The 13,491-nt window shown below is 45.0% G+C and overlaps 1 protein-coding gene across 1 annotated transcript in view; it reads right to left on the bottom strand.

The window, feature by feature from the left end:
- Window positions 1–13,491, bottom strand: part of LOC144178471 (uncharacterized) — a 34,529-nt gene that overhangs the window by 16,194 nt on the left and 4,844 nt on the right. Inside the window, exons 3-4 of the mRNA XM_077706352.1 lie at window positions 12,015–13,099; window positions 6,833–6,923 (exon numbers count right to left, since the gene is read on the bottom strand). Coding sequence (XP_077562478.1) covers window positions 6,833–6,923; window positions 12,015–13,099 — 1,176 coding nt within the window. The remainder of the gene's footprint in view (window positions 1–6,832; window positions 6,924–12,014; window positions 13,100–13,491) is intronic.

Raw genomic sequence — 13,491 nt, 5'->3', positions numbered from 1 at the left:
ATACGATGACTACACAATTAGTGCATTACTGAGCAAAGCCAGTGCTTGCACAGTTTTACATCAGCATGAAAGCTTATGACATTTCAATTTTCATGCATATGGGTAATCAACGGCCTCATAATCCATCAACACATACTTGGTAAGACACCAACTGCACCGTTTACCTGCTTATTGAGCCAGTTCTGCTGCATCATTCAATTCCAAGAGGCTGAATTTTCAATATTTTCTCAAGGGTGTGTGAAACCTTTAACTTTTCCCTATCAGTACATCGCTAAACAGTGTAGCCAGCTAAATTTACTTATTTTCACAAATATAACCAATTAACATTTACTTATTTTCAATAATGTAACAACTGTTTTAACTGATTCTTTTTTTGTGTAAACAATTACCAAATGAAACCAGCTAACAGGACTTGTTGCCACTTCACCAAAAAACATTGGCGTTCTGCCCAAGGTATGGACTGCTTTCCCTATGTAAATTAAACACCATATTAAACAACCCACAACTAGTTACTTGGATTTCTGATTTTCTTTCTGAGCGCTCGCAATACGTTTGTTACAACTCAACTGACTCCGATATTGTTAGTGTTAGTTGAGGCGTTCCACAAGCTTCTGTACTTGGCCCGTTACTGTTTCTACTGTATATAAACAATTTGCCTAATAACGTCACCTCTAAAATTCGTCTGTACGTGGATGATTGTGTTTTGTATGAACCCATTGACTGTCCTGAAGCTCATCATCGTCTAAATGACTCATTTACTAAATTTTGTGAATGGTGTCCAACCTGGCAAATGAGTATCAATTTTAACAAATCCGTGCTTATGTCTTTCACGAATAGTAAGTCCCCTTCCTGCTTCACGTACTCGTTTAACTCTTTCGTTACCACGCCTATTCAAATCGATCACCGGTGAAATCGATCACCGGTGATCAATGATTTATATTGCCTATTTCGGCATGTTGTAGTTGTTTCTCGTACACCTAATGCGGCCAGTGGTTAGTCTAGGCACTGCCCTTTTGGAATCAGTTTAAATTTTCCCGCTTCGGCGACATTGCGATTTTTGATGGTGTTTTTTGCGAGCTGAGGTGCGTGTGTTTTTGAGGAAGGGGGCGTGGCTGCTGCACTTGAGAAAAAAGGATGCAGGTCGTGGTTAGGCTGCATTACCATAATATTTTTTTTTGTCAAAAGGCTCCTGGCAAGTCAAATACCAAATAATGCGGTCAGCTTTGTAATCCGACAGCGTTGAGAGGTGATAATTACTTGAGAATGGCCCCAGCTATTCACTAATAATCTTTGGTTCGGACAAAGGGCAGCTTTATTCTCCCAAAGCTTATTTCTGATGGTCCCCCGCATGTCTAGCAAGTGTGCCTGACATTTTCAACCAGTTTCCAGCAGTTTCAGTTTCGTTTTTGCATTGCGAAATTCATATTTGGCGCTACTACGCAGTTACCCAACTACAAGCTCATTTGCCATGGCGCCTCCGTTGCCCGCTACTGCTCCTCAAAACAAGCATGCCGCTCGCGCTTCCACTTTATCTACGCCTTGCTTCTGCAATAAGAGCTTCCGCTGAAAGTCAAACGATGACACCAAGTCGTCGGGTATCAGCTCAGACGAGGAGAACGCTTCCAATTGGCCTTGAACACCGCCAGCTGTTCACCGGCCAGTTTCGGTTTCGTACGAGGGTATTTCCGGAGGTCTAGTGTCGCTTCTTAGTAGTACTGTCTATACTGACACAGTCTCCAACATCCTTGTATTTGGTTTCTTTCCGAAATTGTTAGGTGGCGCTGCAATGTAGTAGGCTCGTAGTGCTGAACTCTCTTCACAGCCCGACGGCAGCTTGGTGAAAGCTTGCTGGGCATGATTCTAGCGCATCGTACCTTATTCCTGCAAGCAGGGCTACCATAGTGAGTCAAAACATGATAATAAACCGCAAATGAAAGTTCTGGCTGATAAGTGATCATCAGAACGTCAACAAGCATCCACCAAAGAGTTTGGTTCTCAACTCCAAGCGGGTTTTTCACATCGCTTGCTTGCCTTCAATGTTGTGCCGGTCATAATCATTGACAAGGCGTTTTTACATCACGTGGAGGCTAATTTGGGTCTTTAATAATATCAAACCACCAGATTTCTTCTAGAGAACTATCCAAAATAGCAAAACTTGAAATAGAGGTTGGGCTTCACCACATGGCACGGGCACCACGCGGGCTAACATTTTCTTTTATATCTGACAAATTGTACTGCGCAAGCTAACATTTTCTTTTATATCTGACAAATTGTACTGCGCAACTCAATTTTTTTCTAGGACGGGTTTTTGAAATGTCTACCTACAAAATGTATATTCTAAACTTCTTCTACTGCTGGTGGTTTATTATACACAACTTACTTTTTCCTTATTTTCTTCGACGTGTGGACAAAAATTTCGAATTCGATAATTTTTTTCGGAATCATTATTTAGGAAAACATTATTAAAACTGGTGTCGTAGGAAAGCGCGTGGAATAATCTGCATTTTATGTCACTGCAATGTGGGCCTAACCAATATGTATAGCACAAAAAAAAATGTTTTGTTAGACCCTTCAAAATTGGTCAATTTCCCGCGTTAACGAAAGAGTTAACGGATCCACCTTAAAAGAAGTAACAGAATACAAATATCTTGGTGTTGTTCTTTCCAGCAATCTATCTTGAACTCAGCATATTAACTTTATCTGCACAAAATCTTTAAAAAAATTAAATTATTTAAGACGAACACTGTCCCAATCCCCAAAAAGCACTAAATTACTAATGTATAAAACACTGATTCGCCCTGTACGTGACTACGCATGCCCCGTATTGAACCCACACAAGCAGGGTGAAATCGATAGAATCGAGGCCATTCAAAAAAAAAGCTATCAGATTTATTTGTAATCGCTATGATCGCTACTTTTCACTTTCCCTTGCCCTGTCTTCTCTTGAACTCACCACACTACGCATGCGCTGACTAAAGGATTCTATGAAATTGCTTTACTGCTTTATTAACTCAGTATATCGCATGTCCAACAATACCTACCTCTCATTTGCCTCGCCGCCCATAACTAGAAGTAATCACCACCTTAATATCAAGCCTTACCATTGTCGAACCAACGCATTCAAATTTATAGTTTTTTCCCTTTCACTGCCGAACTCTGGAATGGATTGTCCGGTGATACTCGCTCCCTTCCGCTGGAAAACTTTTTACTTGCCCTTGCTGATTTGCGCTAACTGTTCTTTTGTTTTATTGCTCTGTTGATCTGTTTAATTGCTATTTTTTGTTCTGTGAATGCTCACTCCTGCCATAGCCCCAAATTGGGGGCTGCAGTATGTATAAATAAATAAATAAATAAATAAATAAATGTGCAACTGCACGGTTGAATTTTTTTCTTTTTTTGTAGCTGGAAAACCACTTGAGCTGAGGTTGAATTTTACTCGAAATTTTGTTAATACACATAAAAAAGATCAGTGTATTCTAATTTTGTTTTCTTTTGAGATATAACTATATCTGACTTTTTTTCTGAAGATTGCAAACATTTTGTGTTTGACAAATTAAATTTTGCATTTCCCCCCCTACTCTATCTAAAACATTATGTCACTCTCAAGAGCACATCTATATACCTTTATTTTTATATTCCTTGCACATCTATATACCTTTATTTTTACATTCCTCATATAATTTTCAGCATAACAGTTTATGCATTAAAAATTTTTATGTAGAACCACACAAAATTTTTTTAGGGTTCAGAAACGATATACATTTTTTTTGTTGTTGAACTTCAGGTAAAATTTTATTTTTTAATACAAGACGTTGTATACTCAAGAAAGTTCTTTATTTTGATATACCGACATCCGGCATTTTTTTCTAGAAGTTTTCAAAGAACTTCGTGTGAAAAATTACATTTACCGTTTAACTTTTTTGTTACCACAGGAAGTTGACAGATTTTTAGGGGTCTAAGGAAATATTCTCTTTGGGAAACATAGTGGTTAGGCACATATTGCAGAGACATAAAATGCAGATGATTGAATATCCGTTCCAACAACATTAGTATTAATGAAGTTTTCATAAATTATTGATAATGAATTTGATAACTTTTCAAAAAAGTGATCAAATTCAGAATTTTTGTCCAGGTATTGAAGAAAATGAAAAAAAAAAAAAGTAGTTGTATACATTCAAATTCAAGGTATACATTTTGTAGGACACATCAAGGTATACATTTTGTAGGACACATTTCAAAGATCTACCGCAGAAAAAAAAACTTACACTGAATAATTTGTCAGATATAAAAGAAAATGTTAGCATGTGTGGTGCCCAACCTCCATTTCAAAACGTGCAATTTTGAATAGTTCTACGGAAGAAATCTGGTGGCTGGACATTACTAGAGGCAAAAATTAGTCCACGCGCAATGTAAAAACACCTTGTCAATGATTTCAGCCAGCACAAAATTCAGGGCAAGCAAGCGAAACGAAGAAATCCACTTGGAGTTGAGAACCAAACTGTGTGGTGGATGCTTGTTGACGTTCTGACCATCACTTATCTTTAACACTTTCATTTGCGGTTTATTATGACCTCCTGACATGCTATGGTAGCCTTGCATGCAGGAATAAGGTGCGATGCACTACAATCGTGCCCAGCAAGCTTTCACCAAGCAGCTGTCGCACAATGAAGAGATTTCAGCAGTACGAGCCTCCTACATTGTTGCAGCGCCACCTAACATTTTTGGAAAGAAACAATATTAAGCCTGTTGGAGATTTTGTCAGAATAGACGGTTCTACTTTAAAGCGACACTAGACCTCTGGAAATACCCTAGCACCGAAACGAAACTGGCCAATGAACAGCTGGCAGTGTTCAAGGCCAATTGGAAGCACTCTCCTTGTCTGAACTAATATTTGACGACTTGGTGCTATCTTTCAACTTTTAGCTGAAGCTTTCATCGCAAAGGCGTGCTTTTTTTCGAGGAACAGTAGTTGGCAATGGAGGCACCATGGCAAATCAACTTGCAGTTGGGTAACTGCGTAGTAGCACAAAATATGAATTCCGCAATGCAAGAACAAAACCGAAACTGCTGGAAACTGGCTGAAAAGCCAGGCCCACTTGTTAGACATGCGGGAAACCTTCAGAAATAAGTTTTGGCAGAATAACGCTACCCTTTCTCTGAACCAAAGCTCACCAGTGAAAAGTTAGTGTCATTTCCAGGTAATGTACCACCTGTCAACACCATCGGAATGCAAAGCTGGCAATGCAATTTGGTATTCCACTTGCCAGGAGCCTTTTGATCAAAAAAATTTGATGGTAATGCAGCATAGCCACAAGCAGCATGTTTTTTTTGTCAAGTGCTGAAGCCACGCCCCCTTTCGCAAAAACACATGCACCTCAGCTCACAGAAAAACACCGTAAAAATCTCAATGTCACTGGAGCGGGAAACTTCAAACTGATTCTAAAAGCACAGTGCCTAGATTAGCCACTGAGGCGTATCAGGTGTACGAGGAACGACCACAACATGTAGAAATCGGCAATATAAAGCATCAATTACCAGTGATTGATTTGAATAGGCGTGGCAATGAAAAAGTTAAACTTTACTTCATTTTCAAAACTACATTATTACAACAGACATCTATTTGGCTTCATTTTTATGTACGTCATATGTTTTTAAGGCCAACTGTGCTTCCATTAAATGGACTACCGAAGTTGAACAAAAAGCTTTTTCTCTAGGGTTTGAGAGAGCTGCGAGCCATTTTTTTGTAGCTGACAAACTGCCGAAGCTAATTTTTATTAAGGCTATAATAATAATACAGTAGCCAACCTAAAATATTTGGACTTTCTGGATATTCTGGACTTTCCCGAAGAACCGCCACTTGTCCCATAGGAGTAATGAATCACGGATTTTTCGGACTGCGCCTTTATTCAGACTATTTTTCATTCCCCTCCAGGTCCGAAAAATCGGTTGGCTACTGTAGACGCAGGAAGACTTTGTATGTTCCAAAATGTAGTTTTTTCGCTCTTGGATATAAGATTGTTTTTGCAAAAATTTTCCAAAGTTTGTGACAAAATTTGTTTTTCACAAATTTAACTTGCATTTGACCCCTCACTTCACTTTTAAAATAATAAAGTGACTGCACATTAACTTAGCTTCATTTTTATGTGCCTTAAACATTTTTTCTCCGGCACTAAGGAGTTATCTTCACTGTATTACATAGACGAGCCCCAGTCAAGGAATGCAGTTAAAAGTGTGCCATTTTCTAAAAAGTTTACTGCGTAAGGAGACCTTCATATGTTGCGCATTCCAATCACCGGAACAAATTGCAGCAATTCAAACCTTCCCGCTAATTGTACCTGAACATCAAGTTACAACAATTTACATCCTGTCCATGAGCTCCTTGTTCTGGCATTTCTCAAAAACCAGGCTTACGTGCTGTGCTATTTCCGGCGCTGCAGAGGAACACATGGTGTGGTACTACGATGGAGAAGGCACTCTCGTCGCTTTTAACTTGTAGCTGACTCCTATGTGGCAGGTGGCACACTCAGTGCGGCAGATCAGACTGCCCGTAGGCATCTGAGGTGCCACTTTCAGCAGACTGCGCTCTGCACACGCAGGTGGCAATAAACAACAAGCTAGCCGGCCAAGGCTCTGCTCCCATCTCGAGTTACCACGGCGGCCTTTCATTCTTTCCCAACGAGTGACAAGAGGGCAGAGGCTACTTACTTTGAAGCGCACTTCACTGGAAAAGAAAAGCAGTGAGGAAGCCCACTGGTTTGGTGAGCTGTGCACACACAAGCCCCCCCTCGCTCATTTTCTTGACCAAAAGTTACAAGCAGCGCACTGCCCTCACCTGCAGTCCAGGTCCCAGTTCCATAACGATGGGCCACGTTCACCCGTACTGTCCTCGTCATCACTCGAATCACTGCCAGAGCTGTCCAACTCTGAAAGAGAGAGAGAGAGAGAGAAAAAGAACAACAAATCGCTACTTTAGCAGTCGTAAAACCTTTGCCAGTGGCGCACTTTGTATGCCAAAACTGCCAATGAATCGTTCAATTCCACGAGAAAAACTTCGCCACTGGCAGCGTTTTCATTTAGGCATGAAGTGCTCCGCATCAACAGGAAAACTGGCCCAGTGGAACCACAGGAAATTAGACACAAAATTACAGCTCAATCGCTGCAGCCTTCACATTGAAATTTAACCTGAAAGAGCCAGCAGTGCCAGAAATCCTGCACAATTTACACATAAAACACGTTTACCACTTGGTTTGACCAATCTTCACAGAAGTCTATGTATACATGGTTTACAGGGCAGTGGCATGGACACAGCCATGTTAAATGATGTGACATCACTCAGCATTGCTGGCCTTTCCGGGCACGTTTCTCATCGTGGCCTTCAATGGGCAGGGGCGCATCAGCGAGCACTGGAGCGGCTTTACGGGCGAATCGTGAAACTATTCTGGAGTGTTGCTGTGAATGAGGACTTATTGGGTGCGCAGATATTGTGTCCCAACTTTGATAGACTACTTAGACCCAAAAAATAGCCTATAAAGCTTCTTGAAGCACTGTTCTGACTGGCGCCCATCACCAAACTCCTGCTTGCGCGTTTCATAGCTGTTTGACGGCATCTTTTTTTATTTCTACGTACACAGAAACCATGTATACCAGGGGTGGCATCCTGCCGCACGCGGAAAAGTATTAAGCAGCCCCCGGCGCAACGCCAGAACCCCCTGCCCTTGCCACTTCTGAAGGCTGAAATGCCAATTCTAACCTCAAATGGGGTTAGACAGGAACAAAGCAAGATCGCTTCAAGTTGGCATTGCTTCCCAAATAATGTCTTCGCCTCCTTTCTTTGCACTAATCCAAAAAAAAAAAAAAAAAAGCCCTGCCCCTACTTGCTGTACTGCCCTTCATGCAACTCGGCCTTCCACCTCAAAAGGTTGCAGAACCTATATAAATGAAACCGCTTTAAGCCGCTGGTTGCCACACTTATCTCAGGAGCAGGTACCCGGATTCGTTTGCACACGCATTATTAACAGAGTTGGAAATAGCGTCGAGGCCTCTGGCGCAAGGCGACTGCCACTATTAGAATTAGAACTGCGAGTGGAATGCTTTTTTGTGCAACGAAGGTGCCATGGCAAATTTGTTCACAACTGAGTAATTGCGTGGCAGTGCCAAATATAAACAACAGCACTGCACAGTCTGACCCCTCTTGTCCCACCACCTAAGCTGGTTTACCTCATTGCGTATTTTACTGCCTGGCAGATCAGCTATCCAGCTCGTATCCCTCCCCGTCCCTTCCCATCACCACCTGGACCGACTGGCTTGGCTCTAGAGGGGAAGAACAACAGCGCAGACAAGTCGCCCAGGTTGTCGACATGCCCAGCCTGTAATTTCGGCCAAATGAGAAGTCTTTACTACTACTACTACTACTGCAGAGATGATTCTGAAAACAATTGTTTGCTGTTTGCAATTGACCCTAACGGTATTTCAGACTACTGGCATGGGACCTTCAACGATTCACAACAGCAATACATTGCTCGGGCACTTCATTCTGCTTACGTGGTTTGAAAGCGAAAGCCTAGCGATTATCAGACCACTTCACTGCCACGTCGTGTTTGCGACTCTTTTTTCGCTTTCGGTTCTTCGCATTTTTTTCCGGATTTTCCAGATTCTTTTTCCAGATATTGTATGGCCACTATAGCTTCGTTCGATATTGCCAAGTATATCACGCGGGAAACTTCACCTGCGCGCAAACCGCAGAATAATAAAACATGCTGTCTGAAACATTCTTTTTCCGTCAAAGTGACTGGCGAATGGAACTCGCTGACAAATGAAGTTCTTATTCTCAGTGACGTCTAACGCTTTGAAGCTGCGTTATGCAATATGGTACCCCCCCCGGGCACATAATATTGCCTCCTTTTTGTTTGTTATCTACAAACAGGTGAATGTGCACATGGTTGTGCTGCTGATGTGGTTCTCTCTTTTTCTTTCCACTGTTGTCTGTAGATTTGATTGTTTGATGTCACACTTGTTAGTTTCACACTGTGAACTGTCTTTGCTGTATGCTGACAGTATGAATGAATGAATCAATCAATCAATTAATTATTAAGTAAATAAATTTTGGTGCAATTACTTTCACAGGCACACTCGGTACACTTCATGCGACAGCTTCCCCAGAATCTGATGTCTTGCGTGCACATGTTCTACTCGTGCGCTGTCACATTCAACTGTTATGTGGCACGCATCAGGCTGGTTTTGGCTTTCCCTCTGACATCTGGCTGGAAGTGTGCAGAGTTAGAGCAGTGGTGATGCACCCGCCTTCTGTTCTGGGAACCAAGGTTCAAATCCCACTACATTTGTTTTCTCTTTACAGTGGCGGCCATTTTGGTACCACTTGTGTTGATGCCAAAAACAGGCACTTTCCACGTTCGAAAAATTTAAGCCTTTTGCCTTTTTTTTTAAAAAACCAAGAGCCACGCGGAGTCAGAAACTTTTCCACACCAATTTGAATAATTATTGTAGTCAGAACGTAAATCCAACAACTGAAAGTAGTCTCCTGATTCCCTGTTGGAGCCCTGACCCTGAAAACCAAATGCTGATGCCCTGCAATCATGAGCGGTGTTGCTTTTGTTCCCTTTTTCACCCAATAGCAGCGGTGTGTGGCGGCCACACTTGATACAAACTCACATCAAAAATCACGTTTCTTCTCCATAAATTGAAATTAATCTGAACAACATTTTCTGAGCTGACCACCAGATTGCTTTACTTCCCTTACAAAAACTCAAATGCAATGAAATTCTGCACTAAAGACCATTATCAAACTGATAAATCTTGAATAGTCAAGGTAGCAAAAGAGGCGAGCCCTGTTGTTTGGCAGTGAGAAAGTCCAACATGCAAAGGTTAATCCTCTCTGTTCACCGAATACTATCCTGCTGCAGTACCAAGGACTGGAAACTTCAAAACAAGACTCGTGCAATGCAACGCATCATGAATCCCTTCACACTACCATGCTAGAGCATACTGCCAAGGAACTTTGATTGAAAAATAGTTTTGCATTTTACACACACAAGAATGACGTGTGCACTGAGATTTCATTCTAGCACTGGCCCCATGCAAGCTTCCACAAAGCAGGCACCTGATGGTGATGGCAGCCCCGATCAATTCTCGCTGCTCTAATTATTTGAGGGATCTGCGAGCGCACCTGCAGCTTGCTACAAAGCCCGAGGCCTGGTGAGCAGCAGCAGTTGTGTTGCACGCAAACACACACAGAAAAATCATGCTTTAGGAACTTGGCTCCACATGTGCCCGGCCAGCCTCCCAAACAGCTGCATCGGATCCCCACTACCAGGGTTTCAAAATGGATCGCTATTGAGGTTTTCCTTTACACACCATCATTTATTCTTAGCTCTTTTCTCACTTGCGCAAATGCGCGTGCTTCTGGCACGCAGCCATCCAACCCTGCGAGGCTTCTTATCTACAGTGTAGGCCGATGCGATTCGGTTCATTCAACATATTATCAGCTCTCTTAGCCGTATCTTACGCGGAAAAAAAGAACAACATTGTTGCTGATATCTTGCACAATCCCAGATAAGGAAGGCACCCAGCTCATTCTCCTTGTTTTGCCTCTGCCAATGTGCACCACCGCAATGGTGACAAGAAATCTGCAAGTCTTTGCATGTCAGACATTGTGCAAGATATCAAACTGCTATGATTTAAATTATGTGTAACCTACACAGTACTGCGCTGCTTTGTTTTGCCACTGATGCGGTGTAGGATTGGTTGCACATCAAGTACATTTTTATGCATGTTTTGTTATTGTGAAGTCCGGTTTTGTTATTAGAGAGTTTTAGCTGACCGTTTTCGACGCTCCGCTCCGGTATCAGCGGCCCGCTCAGCGCAACCGGAGCCAATGCCGTTCGCGGACAAGCGCGCCACGCATGCGCAATGGCGCTTCCGCTTGCTATCGGAGCGGAGCGGACCGTGAAAGACAGTCAGCTAAAACTCCCTATTGTGAGGTCATAACTGCCCTGGAGAATGGTTATTTCGTGCTGCTGACTGATTTCCCTTATACATTAACAAACAAAAAAGCTTATGCATTTCGAAATAATTACCCTGCTTGTTTTTCTTCCCTCTACACTTTTTCCACAGAATTTCCCAAGTTGGCTCATCATGTGACATCGGCAGTTCATTGAATCTGCTCATTCAGACATTCAATGACAGCACTTTCTAGAAGTGTACAACCGTGCGAAAATTCATACAATCACTGTGATGTTCATCTGATGCACACCCGCAGGCAATGCATGTACGTGAGCAGCTCCACGCTAAAGCGCTGAGACATCATAGATGCAGGCATTCTAATGCTGCCACAGCGACAAAAGTAACTGTTTGAGGGAAAAGTGGACGCAGAACACTTTAGCCTCGAAACTTGATGAGCGTAACATGATTTTCAGGAAAACAGAATCTGATTCTCAAAAGCACAGGGTCAAAATCGATCACTAGCATGGCTTCCAGTGGTGCCTTTCTAGGACACACATTTGTCCATGACCGCCAGTATACTCACAACAATAACAAGATCGTGGCAAGCACACACTGGCAGTATGCCTTCGAGTAATACCCCTGTCACATGGGCACTTTCAATCGCGACTGAGTCGATCTGGATCGGGTGCATGCTACACGGCAGTTTCAATCGCGATCGAACAAAAGTGGCAATACTCTCATCCCTGCTCAGTAATGACACAGAAGGTGAAAACTTCAACTAACGCCACAAACTGTGTCAGATAACTCGACCCAAATAAGCGTGAGGTAACATTTACATAGTTACGTATACCTACGACTGCGAGAAGTTACCAGACGCCGGCCGCAAGTACAATGTTAGCGCCATCTAGCGTACACGAGCGCAACCTGTGCAACTTTTCGATGGCGATTGAAATGGGCTGTGTAGCAGCAGCAGTGCGTCGAGCGCGCTGGAAAACTCGATCGCAATTGAAGTGTGCCCGTGTGACAGGGGTATAAGGCTGGACTGCAATGCCCACCTGCGGCGGTGTGGGAGCCAGGAAGCTTGGGAGTGCCGCTGCTGCCCCCAGCCTCCTCCGATCCGGAGTTCTTGTCGGCGTTCCAGAAGCGCCGCAGGTTGCGCATGGCAGCGGCCGAGGTGGTGGCCAGGGGGGTGGTTGCTGCCGTGGGGGCTGCCACCGTCACAGGCGCCGCCCTCACCCTCCTGCTGTCTCGGCTGGGCCTCTCCCGTGGCCGTGCCACCGGCGTGGCCGGCTTGGCGGTGTCCTGCCGGTCCACCCGCGCAAACGCCGCGCCCACCAGCATGGGCGACGCGGAGGACACCATCACCACCCGGTGGTTGTGACTAGAAGGGGCCGCGTGCTGCCCAGGGTCCTGCTGTGCCCGTTTGAGCTTGTCCAGCACACGGTTCTGCGCGATCTTGGCCTGCAGCCGGTTCATAGTCTTGGCCAGCTTGGCCGCGGGAGGGGCGCTCGTCGCACTGGCCACACTACCGCACACAGCCGGCTTGCCACTGCCGCCGGCCGCCACCACCTTGGGCTTGACCTCGGCCAGGCCGAACACGGTGGTGCCCTTGGCGAAGGACATGGACGACAGCGGCTGCGAGGAGGCGACCGGCACTCGCTGGATCTGCTGGACGAGCACCTCCTTGGGCACGGCCGCCGGCCTCGGCTGCACCGGCCGCGGGTGGGGCTCGGCGCACAGCTGCTGCCCGTGGCTGCCATTCTCGACGGCACGCCGTGCTTCGGAGACGACGACCGGCGCTGGCGCAATGCCGGGGCCGCCGACTGTGGCGGCGGCAACGGGGACCCGCTGCGCGGCCAGCACGGTGGCCCCCGGCACGGCCGCCGAGGCGGCGGGGGCCTCGGAGAAGTCATAGGGGTCGTGGGGCGCGCCCCCGGCCTGGGACGGCTGCTGGTGGTTCTCGCGCTTGAGCAGTGCCCGCAGCCGGTCGGCAAAGCGGAGCTTTCCCTCCGAGGGAAGCGTCAGCGCGGCACGGCGCTGCCGCCGCTGGTCCTTGCGGCCACTCACCACGTGGGGGCCGTCCACCAGGGCAGGGCTGGTGTAGAGGCGAGCAGGCACGGGGGCCCCTAGTTTCCCATTCCTGCACCAGTGAGGGAGGGCACACTTTCTGTGACACTCACTCGGAACAGGGCACACAACGACGAGGCGCAAGTTTAAGCTTTGAAGTAGCACCTTCAACGCTACGGGCGCAACTTTACCACAATACCCTCTTCTCTCTCAAAAATCCACAACATAATGTAATTTCGCTCAATGAGACTCACAATGTGTACTGACCATTTCTCATACAAACACTACAGAGAATAGCCACTGAGAGAATTTAAATTTGCATGAGCAGACAATCACAGCCTGGAAAAGACGATTTAAAGTCAGGTGAAGGCCTGCTACATAGCAGGAGAACTTGCAAATATGTAAAGGTTGGGTGGACAATTTGCCCAAATTTGAATTGGTGATGCAAACCTCACCTATAACAAA

This window comes from Haemaphysalis longicornis, unplaced genomic scaffold, assembly GCF_048455015.1.
Source record: "Haemaphysalis longicornis isolate Haplotype H1 unplaced genomic scaffold, Haemaphysalis longicornis Haplotype H1 scaffold_4, whole genome shotgun sequence".
NCBI classification, from domain to species: Eukaryota; Metazoa; Arthropoda; class Arachnida; order Ixodida; family Ixodidae; genus Haemaphysalis; species Haemaphysalis longicornis.
This window is presented reverse-complemented; position numbering and strand designations above follow the sequence as displayed.